Source organism: Larus michahellis, chromosome 1, assembly GCF_964199755.1.
Source record: "Larus michahellis chromosome 1, bLarMic1.1, whole genome shotgun sequence".
Lineage (NCBI taxonomy): Eukaryota > Metazoa > Chordata > Aves > Charadriiformes > Laridae > Larus > Larus michahellis.
The window spans coordinates 193,099,948-193,122,691 of NC_133896.1; the positions used below are offsets into that span (position 1 = coordinate 193,099,948).

The 22,744-nt window shown below is 42.1% G+C and overlaps 1 protein-coding gene across 6 annotated transcripts in view; it reads right to left on the bottom strand.

The window, feature by feature from the left end:
• Positions 1-1,804: 1,804 nt before the first annotated feature.
• The window catches only part of DHRS12 (dehydrogenase/reductase 12), a 31,607-nt gene continuing 10,667 nt past the window's right edge, over positions 1,805-22,744 (bottom strand). For 4 of the 6 annotated variants that reach the window (XM_074566440.1, XM_074566450.1, XM_074566430.1 and 1 more), the window contains 7 exons: positions 22,398-22,490; positions 20,838-20,919; positions 10,470-10,531; positions 9,625-9,729; positions 8,972-9,062; positions 7,506-7,643; positions 1,805-4,858 (listed from right to left, as the gene is read on the bottom strand). In XM_074566440.1, coding sequence (XP_074422541.1) covers positions 4,731-4,858; positions 7,506-7,643; positions 8,972-9,062; positions 9,625-9,729; positions 10,470-10,531; positions 20,838-20,919; positions 22,398-22,490 — 699 coding nt within the window. In that variant the 3' untranslated portion in view covers positions 1,805-4,730. Of the gene's footprint in view, positions 4,859-7,505; positions 7,644-8,971; positions 9,063-9,624; positions 9,730-10,469; positions 10,532-20,837; positions 20,934-22,397; positions 22,491-22,744 lie in introns of all 6 variants that reach the window. The other 2 variants (XM_074566458.1, XR_012584550.1) reach the window with 2 other exon arrangements.

Here is a 22,744-nt window from a genome sequence, read left to right on the forward strand (position 1 = left end):
ATGGGGCTCTGAGCAATCTGATCTAGTGGGAGGTGTCCCTGGCCGTGGCAGGGGGGTTGGAACTAGATGATCTTGAAGGTCCCTTCCAACCCAAACCATTCTATGATTAACACCTCTGCTTTGTCCTGTCCCAAGAAAATTCGGTGGGGTTTCCACCACCAAGTAATCAAGAAAGTTTCAGGGAAAAAATGAGTTACCAAAACTTAATTCATCTTTGTCGTTGCCACTAGTTTCAGGTGAGGTTTAGTTTTCCAAAGGCTGAGCATTGCTTCTGCCTCTCTGCTCGGTCAGTTACCTTCACCCTACTGACCAGTGTCTTGTGGGCTTTGCTGTCTTTCAGAACAGAGGGATTTTACATTAAAAAAAAATCTTACAGGCTTTTGTTCAGGTCAGTGTTCTCTAGGAATACTGCTCAGCAATTTGACCATCTTTTCTGCTAATTATAGTGTAACACTTTATAGTTCTATTCCATTATGTAAATAAGTGTCTCCAACATAACTGAATGAAGTGCGCTAGTTTAACCCCAACTAAATTAATTTCTGTTCTAGCAACGTTTTGATCTGTGAAATAGCGCTGTCGCCGCCGGCACAGCGAAGGTTGGAGCTGTTTCTCACGGTGAGGTTTCTCTCAAACCTGGCCAGCTGAAGAGCTTTGTCCAGGCTGGCACCGTGTCTCTTTGAAAGGCCGTGCATTAGCTTTTGTCTTGAGGGAGGACAAGTTTCCTTCACAAGAAGGCATCATTTTTCCTAACGTTTATCTGACGGCTCCCTCTAGAGAGAGAGGAACATAAATACTGACCTACTTCACACACACAAAAAAAAAAAAAAAAAGTTCTTGGATTTGGTCACTTTTAGTCCCAGAAGTGGATTTGTTACATTTGCTCCCCGTTAGACTCCTTGCCTTTTCAATACCTTCTTTCTCTGGGTGTCTAGATCAGTGCTGTTAGGATGACTGCAGGAACAGAGAGTTTTCGAGTCATCTTACTGACATTTCAAAATTATCTCCCCTGCTCAGTCACTGGGTCTGCCCAAACGCACCCAGAACTACCTCTCCCAACAAAACCAGAGCTATGAGCCTGATGGGCGAACGAGGGAAATACTCCGAGCTGAGCCGGGCGAGACCCGAAGCTTCCCTGCTGCCATTCTAAGCTGTAACAGCTCGTTTAAAAAGCCAGTGGGCGAATGTTGACCAGCGCTAATTTTAGGTAAGTAGAACCTGGTGTCATGAGACACTTTATTTTTGCATGGAGTCTTGAGAGAGCAACGCACCCAGGGAACAGAAGAAGGGCACGGGCAAAAGGAACTTAGGGATTAAACAAGTTTACAGCTGCCCTTCGCCGCTGGAGTCCACGATCACCAGGTTGTTCTCTGAAAGAGTAAACTCCATGTTCAGTCTCCACTCACTGACTTAATGAAAACTAGTGCTGCTCTGGCTTTAAAAACGCACTCTGTTATTCCGAAACACAATCTGTGATTGAACTGCAAATTGAACTGTCTGGCCCAGGGCTGTGTCCCACCAAATAAATTGTTTACACCAAGTTTTTCAGCACTGACTGAAGTCTGTTTACATTGAAGTCTAGAGGAAAACTCCCCTCTTTCTCTCACGTCCAACATCCCACCTGATTCATGTTTCACGGGAAGGGGTGTCCCTCTTGCCTCTCGTCCCGGTGAGTGTGGAGAGACAGGACAGCACAGAAGCCGGCGGGTGTGCTGGTGCGAATGCAAATGGCTGGTATTTGCCTTTTGCTCCAAAATAGTGCGGTATACATGGGAAGGTCCTGCTATTCAAAGGCAAACAAGAAACAATCGTTTATACCTTTAATCAACCACAGGTTGTTTTGGCTTTTTTTTTTAACAAAGAATAAACACGTCCCAGAAATGAAACTCAGGAGAAGAGGAAATGCAGTTTACAAAATCGTCCGATATCTGTTACAGTGACCTCCTAAAATTTCACCCGTGACAGAGAAATGTTTCAGCGCCACCTGCATCGCTGCAGTGAGTCCCGCTGTGCTGTCGATGGGCCGTGACTTTCCATTAGGGCACGGGGGAATGACTCCACACGTGGTCTGTGGTCCTGCCCGTGGGATGCGGCGCGACATTCCTCTCTGTGCAAAATCCACGAGAGCAAAAAACTTTCCAGGTAGGTGACTTCATGAAATGGCAGAGCAATGTGAAAGCCTTCAGAAGGTGAAAACCAGCTGAGGACGGAGTCATCTGAGCCTGAACGCCGACACAGAAGTGTGGGGCTGAGCGTGGAAAGGGAAGGGCAGCGAGAAGAGCTGCTGAACTTGTCATTCGGCTCCTATAACCCGGGTGCGTAGCGAAGTCCTCAGCGTGCCCTGCTCAGCAAGAATTTGTGCCACCTTGTATTTCTGGTCATTTGTCACTGGGCACATTTTTTTTTCTCTTGCCCCTAAAATTTTACAGGTGGCACTAAACGTATTTGCTTACGTGCAGGTACAAGCCGTTCTGAATTGCATTAACACAAAGCAGCCGCCCAGTGCGTTTGCTCTTGTGGAAAAGGGCTGAAATGAAGCATCATCAGGACCATCATACCAAAGTTTTGTTTCTCATCGGTGTCCTGTGTTTTAATTCTTTTTAAATCACAAGTGCTCTTAAACCATAGCATCTGGCTCTTTTACGCTGTGACCAAACTTTGATTAAAGCAGTTTTCATAGTTTTGGCTTAATTTTTAAGCTGTGACTAAAAAAATAATAATAATAATATAGGTGATTCAAATACCTCAGTACAGAATATGGACTAAAATACATGTTTTATATATATTGCGCACTTTTGTTTTTTTTATGAACTATTCAAATACTAGCCATTAAACTTTTCTTCTATACTTCAGAGCTGAGAAGCAACTTGACTTAAATATTCAAGGATCCAAATGTCTTTCCTAGCTTTGCAGTTACTAGATAGAGAAACGTAGTTACTATATATGCTTTAAGCCATGCTCAGGAACTGTATTTAAGAGTTTGAACCCTGTAAAACGTTAATAGCAGACTTCCAGGAAATAAATGTCTGTACAAGCCTCACTGTTGTTTTCTTTCAGTGTAGTGCAAGGAGGAGTTAAGTTACTAAAATGAAGGAATAATCTGAATGCTGATCCAGCCCCTTCAGGAAAAACTGTGACAGCCCGACGTGTCTCCGCTTATCATGGAAAACCTTATTTCGGGGCATCTCTGACAGTGAAGCCTTTATTTCCAAGGAGACTGACAATAGGCTAAAAAGAGAAGGTTTTTTTTCTAAATTGATACTTAATAGGATGTCTCTGAATAATGAGTAAATGCCATCAGCCAGGAGGGTATCTTTTGTGAAACTAAATTATATAAAGCGGGCGTAACGAGTTCTCCTCTGCCCATCAGCATGGCCTTCCGCTACCGGTCACTGCAGAGAGCCCAAGAACGCCTGTGTTTGTTATATTTGTGTTTAGGTCTTTTGTGCTACCACACGGGTCTGCAGCCACGTGTAGAACAGCAGCGCAACCTGGCTGGGTTCTGCATGCAGTTTGCTAGCAAACGCACTCAGCTCAGGAGAAAATGTGTCGCCACTATTGTTATTAACAGCCTTGGCTTTGCAGTAAATCTGAAATATGAATCCCACCTGAACATCTTAGCCTGAGCTGGTTGTCTTCACCATCAGTAGGAAGATGTAGGAATGTAGGGCTTGTTTCTTAAACTAGATCCAGTAAATCACTGTAAAAAAGCCTGTTTTCTCTCTACTGATTTACACTGAGAATCCCCATGAATAATTCAAATGTCCACAGGTCAGGTAAGATGAATCTCATCCTCTGTGTCTGAAAATACACAGTTCCAGGCAAAATACAACCCTCTTATCAGGAGCTGGACTTCTCTAAAACCTGTACCCCCAAGCGTTCCCTTCCCCCTCTTAATCCATTCATAATGAAGCAATTCCCTTTGATCCTTCACAGAAATGGCAAGAACATAGGGCTTAGCATGTTCTTTCTGTTCATGCCCAGAGTCATCCAGCCATTTCTCTGCTGAATGCAGCCCTGTCTGGGTGTGGTACGTGTTGAAACCTCCTACTTCATGGTGTCTTGACATAAACGGGATAATATTCAGCCCTGGCTCCATAAAGTAATGTGGAAGGCATTTGGCTGCGTTCCTAAATTCTTGCTGTTTAAACATGAGGAAGCAGATCACTTCTGCATACCAGCACTGATTTATAGAAACCAAAGGCCGTGAGGAATCCTTCCATTTATATGAGGCAGGCAATGCAAGAGAGAGTTCCCGCGTTCCCGGTTACAGGTTTGAGCCCAGTCACCCTCCCGCAGTGAAGGAAGCCACCGACCTGTGAGATACGGTGGCTAAACGTTGTTTAAAAGATTTACTGCTTCTTTCCTGAGGTCTTTCACGAGGGCTACTGAAGGTACACGCCTCTGCATTTCTCTGTATGCTGAGTGTCTTAAAAGCTTCTGAGTAACTTCACAGAGCCTTGGGTTTTATTTTAATGTCTCCCAATTTTTTTTCCAATTCAAAGAATGAAACCTTACTGTGTCTTGAGACAGCAGGTGCATATTCACAATGGGAGAGACACTCAGCAGCAGAAAAAAAAGTCACAGGCACCACTCTGCTCCATGATGGGAACACCTGAACACAATTTATTTTTAACAGGCTTATGGCATCCTACTTCCCCTCAACAGCAGGCACACTACAGTACTGTTACTGTGTAATTAGAAGCTTTGGCTATGCTTTGTCAGTAGTGACACTAAGTTCCTGGAGAAGTAGATTTAAACTTCTGGGAGAATTCTTCCAGCACCTCCATTAGCTTCTCCTCATCCTCCGGTGGACTGTGGGTGCTTGCCAAGGGTAAGTGCGTAGGGACTGGTTGCCTGTCTGGAAGAGAAAAAATTAAAACACCTTATGGGTACATTTAGCTACCTCTTCTAGCACAAAGGAGATTTTTTTCTGCTGGGCTCTATACTGCCCAAACACACCTCATGGTCCTGAAGCCAGGAAACTTACCTTCTAGGTATCTGTAAATAATCTTAGTTAAGTGTATCTTCCAAAACTGAACTAATTTCATTTCTACTCTGGAACCACAGCGATTGTCCTTTAGCATGATATGACTTAAGAGCGAGGAGCAAGAATACCTCACTTGTAGCTAGGGACAGTATAGATAAAGGAAGGCCTTACTGGGGGGTTTACACCCGCTCCCTGTAACTAGCACAACTCCTGCAGACAAAGACCAGTAACTTGAGATTATTGCTGCAGGCACAGGTTGCTTTTTCAGCATGAGACAGGGTTTTTCCTTGCCTCCTAGACAACGTTTCTAGTGCTACACGAATTCCCCAGCTGGGACTTCGTAGTTTGGATTATATCTTAAAATGCTTATTTTTTATCCTTAAAAAGAAATAGTTACGTTCTAATTGCTAAAGAACTTACACTAATTGCTCGCTGCAATTAGTACGATGTATCCAACATAAAAATGTTCGACCAAATGTGCTCAATTTGATGCTTTGATTTGTTTTCCAAATCTCACCCTCCTCACCCACTCTGTGTAAATATAGCTGTATCACCATCCATTCTAGGGGATTTTTCTCTCCAAAAATATGGTATCCAGAGCCTGGGAAACTTATGACAGTGCTCTCAGATGTCTATGAAGCAACTGTCAGAGCGCTGGTGCAGCACTGTTAGTCTATTTTAATAAGTCCAACTTCAGTGGTAGCCAGCTGAGACTAAAAGAGCAAGCTGTTGCAACACTGGGCAGCAGATTTCTCTGAAAACCTATCAGGCTGCCATCAGGCTTCCCAGGGGAGCAGAGATGTTTGCTCTCTTAAGAGCAAATGTTGTAACTGGCTGCGCACACACCACATAACCTCTGCTTATGGAAAACTATGGAGAGAGAAACATGCAGAGGAACGTTCCCTTCTCTGAATATGAACTGCTTCCTACCGAACTGTAGTGCTTCTAGTAGCCTGTGCTAAAGTTTCGGAACTATGTGTGACAGCCAAGTTCAGCATCACGGAGAAGATGCTTCTTTCTAGTCTTTGGAAAGCTGGACTCCGTCAAACAATTTTATTTATTTTGGCAGATGTAGAAAATTGTGGTTGTAGAAGTCATGTTCTCACTTCCCTTTTGTTTTTTACTCGGAAAAAAAAAATATGCTGGCTCTAATTTGCACTCAAAGGGAACAGAATAAGAGAACCGAGGAAATGGAGGGAAGGTGTGGCTGATTCAGGAAATGGCCGTCTAGGACCAGAAGAGCAGGGGCTGCGGTAAAGTGCTCCTGCACACAAAGCCCTTTACTGAAAGAGCCTGAAGAGGGCCAATACACCAAAGGGCAGCAGGAGAGAAAAATAACTGACTTCCTCACTATTTTATAAGCATGGTACATGGAAACAGGACTTCTTGTGCAGCCTTTGGAGCAGTCATGCCAAGACCAAAGCTCTCAAAAGTCACAATCTACAGCTAAAAAGCCAAGGCATGTCCCCTGTTTACTAAAGCTGGGGGTAGATAAAGGGCAAAGGCAAGAGCCTGGTGCAATTATGTTCTAGAGCAAAAACAACTGAGCAGAGCATTAGGGCGAGATGAAGGTGATAGGAGTATGAAAAAGGCAAAACCTGGTTCTACAAAGAAGACTGACCAGCTGGGATGTAGGGTTTCGGCATGCATCACATGATGACACGAAAAAGATCTGGTTAAATATCTGTCAGCTAACCCTGTGTGAATGTCTGGGAGGGGACAGAAGGAACAAAGTCAATCCAACTCCAGAAAAGTCTGAACTTCCTGCATGCTCAGCCTAGAAATTCAGTGAATCAGGATTTGAGTGCCACATCCAACAGAAATACTAGACTTCTGCAAGCAATTACCCTGTGCTTTGCCCTTCTCCTACTGGACTGACCTGCATCACCACCGAGACATCTATGCTTCCACCTGGTCCTACTAGGACACCTGTCATTTGCCTGGGAGAAAAGAAAGGCTCTGCCCTATTTTTCTATTCCCTATGCTCACAGTGCCAAAAAATGCCACTGTGCTCAAGTCTCTGCTCAGCGTTAGAGAAAGAGGGAACTGGCAGTTTTAACTAGCATGGAACAGTAGGAAGAGGAGCCTGTCAAAGCAAAGCCAGCCCCCAGCGCTCTGTGAGAAGGATGCTAGTTTCCCAACATCATAAAAGATGCCGTTTGACTTCTGTGATTCACCTTCACTGGGCACAGTCCTGTATATAGCCGTTTTATTTATATAGAACCATTCTGTGATTTTTCACTAAAAAAACCCAACCCTCCGTAAAGACATGCTTTGAAGCATCTATCAGCTCCTTTAGAGGACAAAAGCAGGAACATAACAACTTAACACAGTCGTTTTCTGGTTGCACAATGCTCACTTGAACCTTCAGTCTTAGAACCATGTTGAGAAATACTTTATCCGTTACACAAAGGTTGCCCGTGGAGCCTTCATCCCCTTCCAGGCCAGATGGGGATCTGACAGTTCAGGCAGCTTAGGGATCTCCAGTGCTATGCAACATAAGACGCTGCCTCCTTACCTTGGAAGAACAAGCCGCTCGGTAGCTTCGTTGCTTCAGATGATATTGCCAACCATACGACAGTATCAGCTCCCTGGGCCTCTGTGCGCAGACTATTCTTCATCTTCTGATAGAAATCTGGCATTGCCGATCTCACAGCTAAAAAGAATAACAACGGAATGGTGGTTGGCCATGCAAGGCTTTTTTGATTAAAAAAAAAAAAAAAAAAAGAGCCACTTAAAATTGACATTGTGAGTGTAGAAAGAAGAGAAGGCATCTCAATTTATGAAAGAGAATGAGTATTTCCCCATAGCTAGGAGTACGATGACTTGTGGTGAAATAGTGCTAAAACGCCAGATGATCCACCAGTTGTTTGTTTGGGTCAAATTACAGGGACAAAACTAGTAGGAACTGAGAACAGGATCAGCAAGAAGTTCCTGAGCCAATTCCATTCTAAACTGCAAAGAACTAAGACATGAGGGAAACAGAAATACAAAACTCCACGTATTCTAAGAGGACTTTTAGCTTTTATTTTCTCACCAGTTTTAGGAAAACAGTTGCGGCATTGTATTTAAAAACTGCACGATGAACAGTACCTATAACAACATAATTCATGTTTAAACTCTGGTTTCTTTTTATTTTGTCCAACAGGTGATGACTGAAGGCCCATCCCCTGCAGCTGTTTATTTTGGGGGGTTGGAGAGTCCTTGAACTTTAAGGTGGAATAACTTTATGGTTCATTCAGTTTGAATCCCACAAAGGGTATGCAAAAATAAATGTATTTAAAGAAATAGTAGGATATTTAGTTGGAAAGAGCAGCTTTCAAGCATGAAGTAGACGGGGTAAATGCTTCTGTCATCAGAAGCAAATCTGGGAAACTGCATCCCTAGAAAAGACCTAGAGATCGGATTGCTAGTCTGCATCCCAAGCTTGGGTGTTTGGAGCTGGTAAGGTACTGCGGAATGCAACGTGCATACTGGGTAACTGATGCTGGCCCGCCTGCTGAGACACTCGCTGAAGAACAGCTGCAGCTCAGACAAAGTGCTGTCTGGCCAAACAGGCTGCTTGTCGACAGCAATAAATGTTTAGAGGAAGAGCAGAGGAACAGGGCTTCCACAACGGTGCGTGCTCCATTTTCCTATATGCCCTTGCAAACTCCCAACAGCTGCACGTTGGTACTTACAGAGGCAAAAGCTCTTCTCTGTGTGTTTAACAGTCCCACTACAAATGTAACTTAAAGGTGAGCTTAATGCACTACGGTTCTGCTGTGCATTTGTGTGTGGGGCTGGATTCATTCATTGCCCATTATTATTCTCTGGCTATACACAGATGGCAGACACTGTGCAGAACAGAGCTACCAAGGGGGTAACAAAACTACTTGCTGCACCTGCTGGAGAAATCTACCAGAAAGTCTCATTTCTCTTTGCTTTTAGACTAGACCTGAAAAGAAAAAAAAAATAAAAAATAGAGTGTCAAGCAGATGTTACCTGGAGTGTCTGCCCAGCCGGGGTGCATAACAGAGAAATGGATGTTTCTGTGAGCTTTTGCCCATTGTTCCGTCAAAACAACTTGCTGTCTCTATGATAGAGCAAAAAGAGACAGACTAGCATCAGGTCTAGGAGGACTACGACCTCCTAGTCTAGGACTAGCAGGTCCAAGTTAGTTCTGAAGGAGATAAACTACATCAAATGTGCTGTAAATACCAGGGCATTTATGTATATGCCCTTGCTCGTCCTGATTGGATTTATTGGATAATTTTGTCAGAGACCACCACGGTCATTGCAATCCATATCCTGGCCACATGCTTACTTTTAAAGTGGTTATACTGCTTTTACTGACCACCTCTACTTGCTGCAGACTGTAGGTAAGAACCAAGCAGGCAGAAACGATTTGTCAGCCAAAGACAGTTTTCCCCCTTGAGACTTAAATCAAATTAAACGGAAGTCTAGCCACGCTCTCCATGCAAGATGGTATGTGCTCGTAAGTGCATGCCATCATACTCCCGAAGATTGTTGCTCGTGCGTACGGGTTGGATGCAAGGGGAAAGCAACAGTGAAACAACAGGCTTTTTGCAAAGCAGATGGTATAAGCCGCCTAGCAAACAAGTGCTGGGCTTTGTTCTCAAAACCATGGACTGTACCTTGTTTTGTGCATACACCATAGTTCCATCAAATGTCCCACTTCCCGACTGCAAGTCAGACACGTTTAACTTTTGAACTAGCATGCCCCCAGAAGAGACAGTTATCTGTAATCAAATGAATGGAAAGCAAAGGAATGAAAAACAAAACCAGGAACACCCCACAATCACACTCATGCACGTAATGTGGTCTTCAGGCCATATTTTGAAGTCCCTAGTGAGCAGGATTCCTCTGCGTGCTCTTTGCACTACGCTTGTGCTCATGCATGGCGCATACCTGGAGACGAGGTGGAAGAAATAGAATGTTTTTTAGAAAGTGATTTTCATTCAAAGTGGTGCTGACTCCTTCAGAGAACTTTGTGCTTCTTCCTTTTGAAAAGTAATCGGGAGAAAGAAAATAGGAGAATAGCACTATTTGTAGTTTATATATTTAGCATTTATAGAAGCTAATTAGAAAACAAGAGACTGTACAAAACTTAGGAAATTTCGTTTAAAAAAAATAAAAATGTACCTGCTATCCTATTTTACACTGAAAGGTCCCATTAAGCCTGTACTACTGTTATAGGTATTTTGCACTACGCTGCAGGAGATTACTTGCCCCAGGGAAAGTTAAAGGGGAAGTTTCCAAAGGAAGGGTTTTACTCTGATTTTCAATGAAGTGTAGAGAGTAGAAGGCAGGAGCTCTGCCTTCGAGGAGGAGGTGGCTGTTAGCAAAATCCAAGAGGATTCTAGAGATGCTTACAGCTTTATAACTAACCCCGCGTTGCTAGCACAGTAAAAGAAATGCTGTCACCAACCGGAAGGTAAGAATAGTAAAACACCACTTCTCAACAGCGTCACAGACTCACCACTCTGGCATCAGCTTCTTTTTCCAGGAGGGGCAGCAGGGCAGTTGTCAGAATGTATGTACCTAAAAGACACACAAGCACCAACATTAACTTTTCTTTTTTAAAAAAGCTTTCTTCTCTCCCCACGCTCCGTAACAACCCAAAAACCCAAAGTCTCTTTATTTCTGAAAGTTGATCTGAATTTAATGCTGATTTTTTTGCTGCTTTACCTGCCATATGCCAACTCAACTTGTAGTGGTCCACGTTGCTGCATATTTATCAAAAGGCACGTCAGTTATTTTATAGACCTTTATGTTTATTGTACCTATACAGCAAACTGCTCACTACATTCAGCCATGACTCTGAAGGCAAAATGGCTCAGGTATGGATTTCCTTGGGGGTGAAGTGATGCCAGTGAAGAAACAGGGAATGCATTTCCCCTCCATGTGTGGCACATATATACATCTCTATGCCGCGTCACAAATAAGAGAAGGAAACTGTGCTTCACACTTGTGTTTCTTAGGCCCTTGCATATGCACTTAAGACTCACCCATTTTTACCTTCTCACTGTGAAATCTCTCAGAGTACCCGATACTTTTGATTCGTGTTGCCCACAAAAACTGACTCTTGAATCCTCAGCGTGATGATTACAAAAGATAAGGAACCCTTGGGGGAAAAAATACTAATGTTGCGTGCCCAAGGCTGAGCTAAGATTACATGAGGAAACCGAACTGTGTCCTTCCCCACTGTAATCGTGTTCATTTAGCATAGATTTGTACACACCACACAAATATATTCCGTTACAGCTGTTACCATGACCAGCAAAGTTTGTTATCCAAAACATTGTTCAACTGCTAATGTATTTGACTCAGACACACCTAGTGATGTTTCACCCACTCAAGTGCGACACAGGGATTTTTGTTTGGTTTTATCACTTCAGAGATATTTTTTAATTTTTTCCCCTTTCAACTGTATTTTAAAAGAATTGTTTAATTCAAAATGAATCTAGCCCCCATTTAGTCTAGCTTTTTTTGTTGAGTATAATACTTCCCTCTCATCTCTTCACAAATGGCTCTAGTTCAACAATTCTATGTCAGCGATAAATGTATTTTTTTCCATGAGCTACCAAGGCCATGTTTTTCACTAGACATGAAGACTTCAGCATGTGTCTTTATAACCTCTCTTCCACAGAGGCAATGAGATCACCCAGCTAAAATACAGCATGTTTATAAATAAGCTACCAAACGCAAACATGTTACATGCTTGGTGAACAAACTGTTCATTTCCCCTGTCGGTCACAGCAGTCTTCATTTTCTCTATATAATCAGAGGGACATCCATATGCACACAATATATTTCAAACCCTGGCAAACCAAACAAAGCAAATGCACAGCAGATGAGCGAATGCAGCCCGTCTTCAGCAGAAAATGCAAGCAAAGGCAGGCGCCAGTGAATACGAGAGCCCGTACATCTCCCCTGATAGTGGTGGGGAGGCTAAACGATGACATCATTAGGACAAGAACTACTGTTGATTGTCATGGGAGACTGCCATGATGGAAAAAAAAAAAAAAAAAATCACTTCAGTACAAGCTGAGAGCCTGGATTAAATTTTGATTTGCTATGGATTCTTCAAATGCAAAGTAACATCATGTCTCGGTTAAATACGCTGCATTTCCTAAAGGCAGAGCTGCAATGCACCAGCTATATATGAGGATGCTTCATTTTACCATTCTGCAGATCAATTTACACGTTTAAGGGGCTTCATGTTGGTTTGTTAATTCTAAAGGGATGCAAAGATGAATGCATTAACATTGCCTCATTAACAACTGGGGTTTGTTTTGTTTTCCAGCTGGATGAGAGAAATGTTCTATGCCAAAAATCCTGCTTATTGCAACTACAGCTTGTCAGAAGTTTATGTGCTTATTTAAAACCACAAACTAACTGCAAAGCCAGTGTCTCCTCTCTTCCTCAAGTTTATTAGGAATTCAGTAAATCCCACAGAGCCAGAGCATTCAGTCTTTTTGCCCCACAAACCACTTGCTCATTTGCTTTGAGACAGAGCCCAAAAAGACCAGTTTTGATCCCAGCTTCCTGTGGTAAGCACTAGTATCTCACAACACACCCAGACGTGACACGTCAGGCAGTAAGACTGAAGCATTTAATTTCTCCCATTACTAAATATTTCACCAACTATTGCCTCCATTTTAAGTGTTCAGACATAAACTCCTTAGTACTTTAACAAATATACTTGGGTATTATCCGTGCTTATTTGCATGGGCTGGTCTGTCAGGCAAAATAGCCTGGACAAGAAATTTAGTACAATAATAGCAAAATAGATACACCTTATTAATAGGGTGTATTGTTGGTGGGCATACATCATCAACTGAAACCTCCACATTTTTAGTCACGTAAAAGCTGGCACGTAGTTTCATGGTTACGCTCAAACAAATAGGACTGAACAATGTGAAGTACAGCCAGCGTAGAGGCCTGGCACAGCCTCGCACCTCATGACATGTGTTTGGCCAAGCACAGCTGTATTGCAGCATGCAGTAACACAGAAATGAATTTCTAAGTAAAAGGGGAAGCCGCAAATGAATGCATTGCCTGCCACAGTCCTTATGAAAACATGAATTGCATTAACAGTATAAAAACAAAAAAGGAAAATTTTCTTATTTTTAGTAAAAAAAAAATTTCCAAGGGAAACCAAGACTGATTTGGTAGAAGAAACTGCATTCCCATCTCCTCCCACTTAAGGAAATCAAGACAACATCCAAATTATATATCCTTTTGCTAGTAATTGATTATTAATATAGATGTACTGGACATCTGCCTTTCCAAAATGAACACTTCAGCATTCCAGTACTTTTCCTTGACACAAAAATCATTTTTGTCTGTTAAAGGAGAAACCTCCTCCCATAGAACTTAGTTAAAAATGGTAAAGTGTATCAAATATGATTAATGCTTAGTTATCACTGTGTTCAAACCCTACAGATCTTCTGAGGGTGTTTTCTTTCCTTTTTTTTTTTTTTTTTTAATTGCTTAAAAAGACCAAGAGAGAACACAAAGGTGCATGGAGGGAAAGATGATGATAAACACTGAATGCACTGAAAGCATTAAGCACTGGGTATCTTGGTGAACCTGCCCCTCCTCTGAGACGGCCTTTGGGATTCTGCAGAAACAAAGGAAGACCTTTTTTCCCAGAAAACGAGAACTGCCACTATTGCTGGGGCATTCTGGAGAAAACATGTCCTTGTCTCAAGCAGATACTCTGTACATGGAGATGCTCAGCCTTGAGGCCACCACGTTTCCCAGTGCCTGTTCCCCAGCAGTCCTCTCAGAGGAGGACCTGAGAGACTTCTGGGACACACGGCAACTCAGAGCAGGATGTTTCTGTCTGAACTGTTCTCCTGGACTATGGCCCATTTCTTGCCCAGGTCTGAGTGCCTGTGGAAAAGTGCAGCCTGTGTTGAACTACTCTCACGGCAGAAACTGGAGCAGCTGCCTCTCCCTCACATGCATCTCAGATGCCGCAGGCAGGGAGCTACGTGCTCGACGTATGGCTGTACTACCTGCATCTACGACTGTGTGACAGAGGCCAGACTCTTATACATCACCTTTTTCCTGCCACTGGAGGCTATATTGTCTACGTGGCCTGAAAGATTGACTCCCACTGGTTTAACAGTGGGGAAAAAAAAAAAATTGCAGTGAAATGGTATACAACACTTCCCTTTGAAAAGGAATATTTCCTGTGCCAATATTCTTGCTGAAATATTCATCTGTCCAGCAAGATGAATTCAGGAGCTTGCTCAGAAGCAGCAGGAATGCAGAAGGCAGTGAATAACCATCCGGTCTGTCGCCCCCACATACAGGATTTCATCTTGCCCTCACTGAACTCCGCTGAGGTGAGGAGTTGACCAGAGAAACCTACTGGACAAGCTACAGCCCTGTTCCGTGTAATGAGGTTTGACACAGTACTTGCTGGCCATGTTTTCTCCAGTTAAAGAGGCTCTTGGAATTGATACACAATTTCTTTTAAAGGTAAACATCCTCTCAACATTTATTTGTCTTTGGAAAAATTCCTGTAAATTTTATGTCTTGAAGCTGAGCTCACATAATAGGAAATCACTTACAATACAGTGTAATAAATAAAACCTTCCTATAAGGATACAGCAACTCCACCATTACACACCATTCAACCAACTCTATCATATGGCAGATCAGACAGGGTGGGTTGTCAGTCTGTGCATTACACACGGTAATTCCAGTAAAAGCAACGAGCATGGCACTTAATGAGAACACACATTGTTCACACACACTCCCTCCCAAGTGTTGATCACATTAATGTTGAAGTTTCATGTTTACTTGCTCAAAAAAAAAAAAATAAAAAATGCATTCCCATGTGGCTCCACTTGCTCTGAGATCTTCTCAATGTAGTTGTGTTCTAATTAACAACTCCCAGTTTTGACCCCATACAGCGAACCCCTCCGTCAACCTGTATGAGCAGTAATTCAGAGGTTTCACAATCACAGAGTGAAATTTTAATGATGCAAGTGTAGAAAATGAGGAGTTGTTACGGAGTTAAACATTCAATTCGAACACCAAGTTGTTTTAAAAAACCTCAAAAAAACTACAAAAATCATCCTGTCTGCTTCATAAAACTCCTAAATAAAATTAGGCTACCTTTCGCATGACCGTAAGTAGAAGCTGAGGGGACTTTATTAGGGGACACTATTGTTAGGTCTTGCAGGAAGGTAGCTCTGCACGTTCTTGCAACAGTTAGTTCACTGTGGATCTCAGCATCTCTACCACGGCATAACCAAAGTGAAAGCTATCCCCATGCAAGGGACAGAAGCCTTCAGCATATTATACACTGGTCTTTCCCACAGAAGGCTACAAATCTTTCTGTACAAGAACATGAAACTAAACAAACCACAGAATAGCCCTAACAGAAAATATAAACAAACACGGTGAAGGCAGATTTCCAAAATGCTGGTGTTGTAACTCAGCCTTAGCCTTCTAAAACCTGAAAGACTCCTTAGGATCCATATACTTCAGACTTGGAAATCAACAGGGTATGATGTATAATAATAGTACATGAACACATACTCCAATCTGCTTTACAGATTTAAAGTGACCCCAGAACCTGTACTTTAAAATCAATTTATAAAGAAAATCATGGTTTCAGCAGAAGTAATATTGTAAAGCCACTACCTGTTTATAACATCAAATTAATTGATGATGCAATTATTGCAGACCCAAGTGTCTTGGTGGATTCTAGAATAGTTTTCGCTTGAGGTTCTATCTGGCAATTAGTGGTAAATTGTTGGTGAGGTTTTTAATCTGCTAACATTCAGATAAGGGCAGGCAGCCAGCACCACACTCAGTGAAGTTTCCCATCTGCCTGAGCTTTGCAGTATTATTAGGAACAGTGTTATTTCAACTGTGAAAAAAGCGGGAACAAAAAATAAAGTTTTATTGTACAGATTTCAATGGCTCATTCATCTGGTACAAATCAGTTAAATTGGCTTGCTTTTCTTACGTCCAAGTCTTTAAAAAAAAAAGAAAAAGAACAAACTGACATTTTTCCTTGACCTGGTTATCTTTTCAAGCCTTCAATCTATGCAGTTCCAAGTAAGAGACATCCCTGAGTCTGTTTCCTGAGTACAAGATCAGGATTGAACATTTCAGTGTGCTGTCTCTGAGGGCCAATTCCACACCACTAGCAATAACCAAGAGTGTACGGGAAGAGCTAATGAACATGAAAGACAAAACAAAGGTTTATGTTTCCCTTGAATTATAAAGCTCAGCTCAATAAGGGTTTGTCTGTGTCCTGGGAACCCAGGCTTCAGTATAGCTAGTGGATGTGTGATTATATTCAACCTTATCCTTTCACACAGCACTTCTCATCCGTAACTCTCAAAGCTCTTTAGAAAGAAAATTGGTGTCATAGTCTCCTTTTCACAGGCAAGGCTGTCTTGCCAAAGATGAGCCACTGACCTTATGGTAGACTGACAGCTGCTACCCAAGTTGCCTGCCCCAGTAGTTCAGAACACAGTCCACCAGACGATGCTGGCTTGTGTGAAACACTAGTTAGACATGGTTTATGTGTAGGGAAGAGACTGACAAATATTCATACAGGTTAGACAATTTCCCGTTGATGGGCCATACTGGTACCGTGGTAGAAAAGCATCTTGTTTCCTCCAGCCCTACCTCTTCTTGCACATGGAGGAAATGTATATGGCTGTATCATTAAAACATGAGCACACATTAGACTGAAGAAAAGAGGCATACTGGGAGCATTATTTATTTATCTCTGAGTGTGTTTTAGCATCCCCTTGACTGGTTAAGTAGCAATAAAAATGTAACATATATGCCATTTTTCCATGTCAAGCAAGAAGATGTGTTGAGTAAAAGTAAAGTGAAGCAGGCTATAAAACAGAGGAACAAGGATTGTTTCATCTAAATGTCTTGTGATTCAATGAGAACAGGCTTCTGTTGCCTCCACTTGCCTACCTCTGCTGACAGGTTTTTTTTTTTCCATAATGACTGAATACTGTCAGTTTGAATAGTTTTTGTCGACAGTTTTACTAAAACAAGTAAAATAAAATTAAATTGAAAAAAAAAAACAACCAACAACAACCAAAAAACCCCAAAACTGAAGCGTTGACTCAGAAGTCTGCAAGTCTCATCAGAAATGATTGCTTGTCACTGCCCAGCTCCTGGATACAACCCTGAGTACAATGCCAACCCACAGGAGGAAACACAGGGGCAACAACACACAAACTAAAGGATACACAAATAAAATCTGCCCATCGGGAGCGGCAGCTCCCCAGGAAACCAGCCCACATTACCCCAAGCCAGTCACTCAACTCCAAACTGAAGGTGTGATTCAATCAGCAATGTGCCATTTCAGACTTGTGCCTGGCTAGCGCTCCCACATTACGGTCTAAGCGCTCCATAGCTATTGTGCTCTCTGCACCTTTACTGAGCTCCAGCAATCAGAGCAACAATTTTGGGGGATCTAGCAGGGGAAAAAAAGTAAGACATTTCATGTGAGAGCAACAACAGAACCACAACAAGCCACGTGGCGTTTGTGCCTGAGCCCCACTTTAAGGATCCTAGGCACCTGCGCAGATAGAGCTGCCACTGCCTGCTCAAAGCAGCTTACAGTTTGAACTTGAGTATTTGAGAAACCATACGTATGATCCTGAACTATCAACCTGAATTTTGCATTTCCATGACCTTCACCCACCTGTATATTCTGACAATACCAGAGAGGACTCTGCACATCCTATTTCAGTGAGCCATTCTCAACTAGCCAGTCGGTGGTTATTTCACATTAAGGGAAGTTTACTTTCTATGCTAACCAGTATTATTTTTGTGCATATTCATCTTATCTACCTTATGCATTCATTTTTGTCCCATGTATGTTCAAGAAAAGATCAGGATATGAAGAATGTTTCACGAGTCAGATTATCAATTAGAACTGAACTCTAACATCCATTATGCTTGAAAACACACTAACAAGTCAGTCAAGAGGAAAATATTCTTAGTTTGGATTTAAAAGCTCCACAGCATTTTAGACACCTAAATAAGCAATTCTACAGCTTATATAAACATTAATCAGATATCAGCTACAGAATTCAAAGACTCTGTCTTGCATTTAAAGCATGTTACAGTTCAGAGTCTTGCATTTTTAGATAATTACAACTTACACTATCCTTTTCTAGACCAGAGCTAAGACCCAGGGTAGAAACAAACAGTGAAAGAAAGATGCAAGGAACACTCTGCATGCGAAGATCTGAAAAAAATATTAATATTATTCCATCTTATTTCTGCAGAAATCAGGCAGTCATGAGTTATTGTCTCGATGCTGCTGCTGAGGGGGATAACTGCAGATTTTCAAAACAGGGGCCTTGAGCCCACGTCACCCATCAGGCTTTAGCTTTTCTGTGGAAAGAAGCAGAGAGGGGAATTTTATTTGTTCTCTCAGACCACATTCTAGTTTACAGGCAACCTATACACCAGCTATATCTAATTTAGCCAAGTTTTTCTCTGGGAACCTATAACCACAGATAGTTACAGATACAGAAGTAACTTCTCCAAAGTAACGCATGCCCAAAGGTACCTAGTGCTGAGGGAAATGACTTAACACAGTATCTACTCTGATATGTATTTCTCCATACAGCTTTCTCCTACCATGACTCCAGCAGATATGATTTATTACCCCATCTCTGAAGAAAAAAAAACCCTGCACTGTTGATAGCATTGGTCCTTCATGTGTCTGACCTGCAAGCACAGCTTTCTCTTGCAGACAGCCTCTTCCAGCTCAACCAAGTCCCACTCAGCTCTAAAAGCTTCAAAATGTAACCCTTATTGCTGCCTAGAGAGAACCAGTCTAAACAAACAACCCAGTCCTTGTCTGAACTCTGCAGAAGTTGGACAACAGAGGATGAGTTATCTGCTTTACCTTATCTGCTCAAATGTGCAATCACCTCCTTGACTTTCTTGTACAGTCATGCAGCTAGTGATACACTAATGAATAAAGGAGACCTATACGTAACACTCACAAAAGATAATACAGGCATTTTCCTAGTTCGCTACAATTGTAATTCAGCTTCCTCTGTGCAGCTGTATATCTCTAGTGAGGCTGATTTACAGCTGGGAAAGGAGAACTTGCTGCTTCTACTTCTGTGATAAAATCCAAATTCAAGTGATGCAGCAGTACAGTTCCTCAGCAATTAATTTTCTCAATGTTTAGAATTAAACCAAAACACTTCCACATTCAGACTCTTGAATTTGTTTCACTCTTCTTCCCTCTGGAAGAACTGCACCTCTGCGCGTTGCTGGATTTTTGTTTGAAAGACCACAGGAGGGTTAAACTAATTTAAGGTAATAAATTTCTCAAGGTAGAAGGTTCTTGTACTTCTGCAGACAGGGCAAATTTGATGGCAAAATAAAATTCATTTTGAATTTTGGCCATGAGAAACAGAAGAATGTCAGCAGAAGATTAACTTGAAGAAAATGAATCTGTGCCCTTATACTTGAGTTAATTGTCAGTTTGATGTAGTCAGAATTACAGAAAAAACAAGCTGCATGCACCATATCAGCTAAGCACAAGACATTTATGCCCAAAATGTTAGTTTTCAAAAGTAAATAGGAATTAAGGAAGCAATGAGGGAAAAAGGCTAAGAATAAAACCCAACAATGGTTTCCAGGCTACATTAGCTCTATAAATGCCCAATCTTTATAGCCTAAGCTTCCCCCTTCCTTGTCCCAGATACTGATGAACAAGAGGAAAACAGTCACAGAAACAGGAAACAAAGACAGTCTCTTGAGAAAGTCTCCTACCTTGCATGGAGGCAGAGGGAACAGAGTGTCAGGACTGTTGGTGGATGGAAGCACACCTCTCTGCAAGAGGTGCAGCTTTCAGCCCTACAGATATCCGTGGCAGCAGACAGCTATTCTCTCTGCTGACTGGCTGTTTGCTCAAATCTTTTCCATAGCTTTTACGGGGGTAACCTTCCACTTTGCTCACCGTCTTCCCTGCTCATGCACATCTCCCCTTTCCCTCTTCATTTGCTTCCCTTAATTTGTCTGTCATATAACTCCGCCACACAGTTCATGGGATACCCCCCTTATATGTGGAGTACCTAAGACCTACCCAGTACTGCTCAATCACTCGACTAGATGTTGCGACTGTTTGAGAGCATCCAGAGCACTACAAGGCACAGTCTTCCTACAGAGTGCCTCTGTCACATCAAATGGGGCTGTTCAGGCCTACTAAGAAATTCTTTACTGTGAGGGTGGTGAGGCACTGGAACAGGTTGCCCAGGGAAGCTGTGGATGCCCCATCCCTGGAAGTGTTCAAGGCCAGGCTGGATGAGGCTTTGAGCAGCCTGGTCTAGTGGGGGTATGGGGCAGGGCAGGGGGGCTGGAACTAGATGATCTTTAAGGTCCCTTCCAACCCGAACCATTCTGTGATTCTGTGAAAAATTTTCATGTCTTTTTAAATAAATGAACATACTCCAACCTCTATCCAAGCCACCGGCCCACTTACTACAAAGAGTATCATTAGCAGCACTGTTTGGAACAAAGCTTCCTAGCAAATTTCAGAATAATTTTAATTAAATCTTATCCGCAATTGTCCACTGCTACTATAATAAACAAAGGCACTGACAGGAGAACAACTGAAAAATAGAGAAATTAAAAACTGACACTCCAAACAAGCTGTAATATTGCCTCTTTTCCTTTCCCCACTCCTTCCCTGGTACAGCAATGGTAGAACGCCTCTTTGAGTGGGAGTACACACCTCACACATCCAGCTGTAAACACATACTTCTGTAACCAAATAAGTACCGTATTTCAGAACTAAGCCTTCAATACTCACCCAGAGTGTTTGTTGCGAAGTTTTTTTCAAGTCCATCTCCAGTTAATTCTCTGTTATTCACCATGCATCCTGCATTGTTGATCTGTAAGACAACTCCTGTAAACAAAAATAATCTACACAAATTTCTACAAACAAAACCATACACACAAGCAGTCCAGGCTAGTTTGCTGTTTTCTGACACTGTAACACAAAGTTACAAACTGTTTCAATAAACCATGCCATTCCAAGTCACACTACTCTGCCACTGACCACAAAAGTTTTTCACAAAAGAAAGGATCTTCAGAGAAATGGATCAGTGCAAATGTATTACCCTAAGAGCCAACAGTCCTCTTAAGTGCCTTACTCCATGTTTTTAAACTCTTTTCTTACAGAAAATACTAAGCAAGTGGTAAAGCAGATATTAGAACATAAATATGCAGTGTAGTTTGTTAGTCTCATCTGAGAGACCACACTGACCCCGCACAATCCACGCTATGTGGTGATGTGTTCTCCATTAGGGGAAGTTCGCTATGGGAAGCTGTGCAACATGCGGTAGAATGGCCCACAGGAACTCCCACCCTCAGTAAATTAAATAAATTAGCTCCAAACTTGGCAGATTATCCAGGTCAGCAAGTTGCAGCAGCCTAGTTAGCCCTGAGAAGAGTAGAGCTAACCAGCAGAGGTACTTTATACTGACTTCGCACCAAGGTTGTAGGGACCCCAGCTTTTCTCTCTGCCTGATAATCCTGCACAGATAACCCACCTGACTCACACATTGCTAAAACAACGCTGCCCCACACAGCGTGGATGCACTGTAAGGTAAAACCTCAGGAAGGGCCTGAAGCTTGCAAGCTGTGTGAAGCTAGCATATTCTCTAACACACTTCTTTCTTTGCATTACCTTTCAGAGGACGCTCAAGCTTTTATTTCTCACCTCAAAAAGAGACTTGCCCCTACATACCTTCCTGCTCATTCACTGCCACTCCTCAAAAGCAAATTTCCCATTTCTGCCAGAATTTCCCCATCTAGTGAGCAGCTAAACAACTGCTCCAGGTGCCTCAGTTTTAGTTCAGCCCCCAGAGCAAATTTTCACAGCTCAGTAAAGGGGAAGGAGGACTGAACTCCTTACCAGTCATGCTGCTTAACTGCTTGCTCTCTCCCTGGCTCTGTTTTAGACTGCTCTAACTAGATTTTCTATAAAAGTTTAATCTTTAAGAGAGACGAGCTCAAAGCAAATGTAATCGTCTCTTGGGAGGAGGCATCAGTCCTTGCCATATTCTGTTTAGCAGAATGTGCATAGCCTAACATGCAACCTAAAGGCTACAATGTTTGCGTGGTGAGAACCTCAAAAGATGCAGCTAAAAAACTACTGCATTTCTCTATTATTTTTTTAATGTCATATCTGTGTATGTGAACTGAGAATAGACAAGGGCAAATGGACCACAGTGACTACTGCAGCAACATCTAGAGAAAATTAAGTACAGAACTGCAGGTCAAATTGTAAAATCTAGACTATCCATTGAACAAGTTCAGAGGCTACACACTCCAAAGACAGACAGGTGATTTAACTATGCAAACTTACCAACACGTTTAATTTATGTTCATTTTTGAATTTTTCAGCAAACCTCCAGATTTCTCTGGGATTAGATATATCCACAATATGCAAGAAGATATTCTAAAGGAAAGAAAAAGTACATTACAATCAGCATGGAGAGTGAAGAGACCCTGTTCACTGCTAAGGCCTGTCTAGGTAAAAAGGTATTTGAGCAGTATCAAAAAATATTATCTCCAGAACATAAATAAAATACAGTTAACGTGCACAACTGGGAACTCTAATTCTAGTCTTTAAAACATGTTTAGTCATTTGAATCAGTTGCTTCTGAGCCATTGTGTTTTAATGCCGAATTTATTAAAAGAGAGTGCTACTTA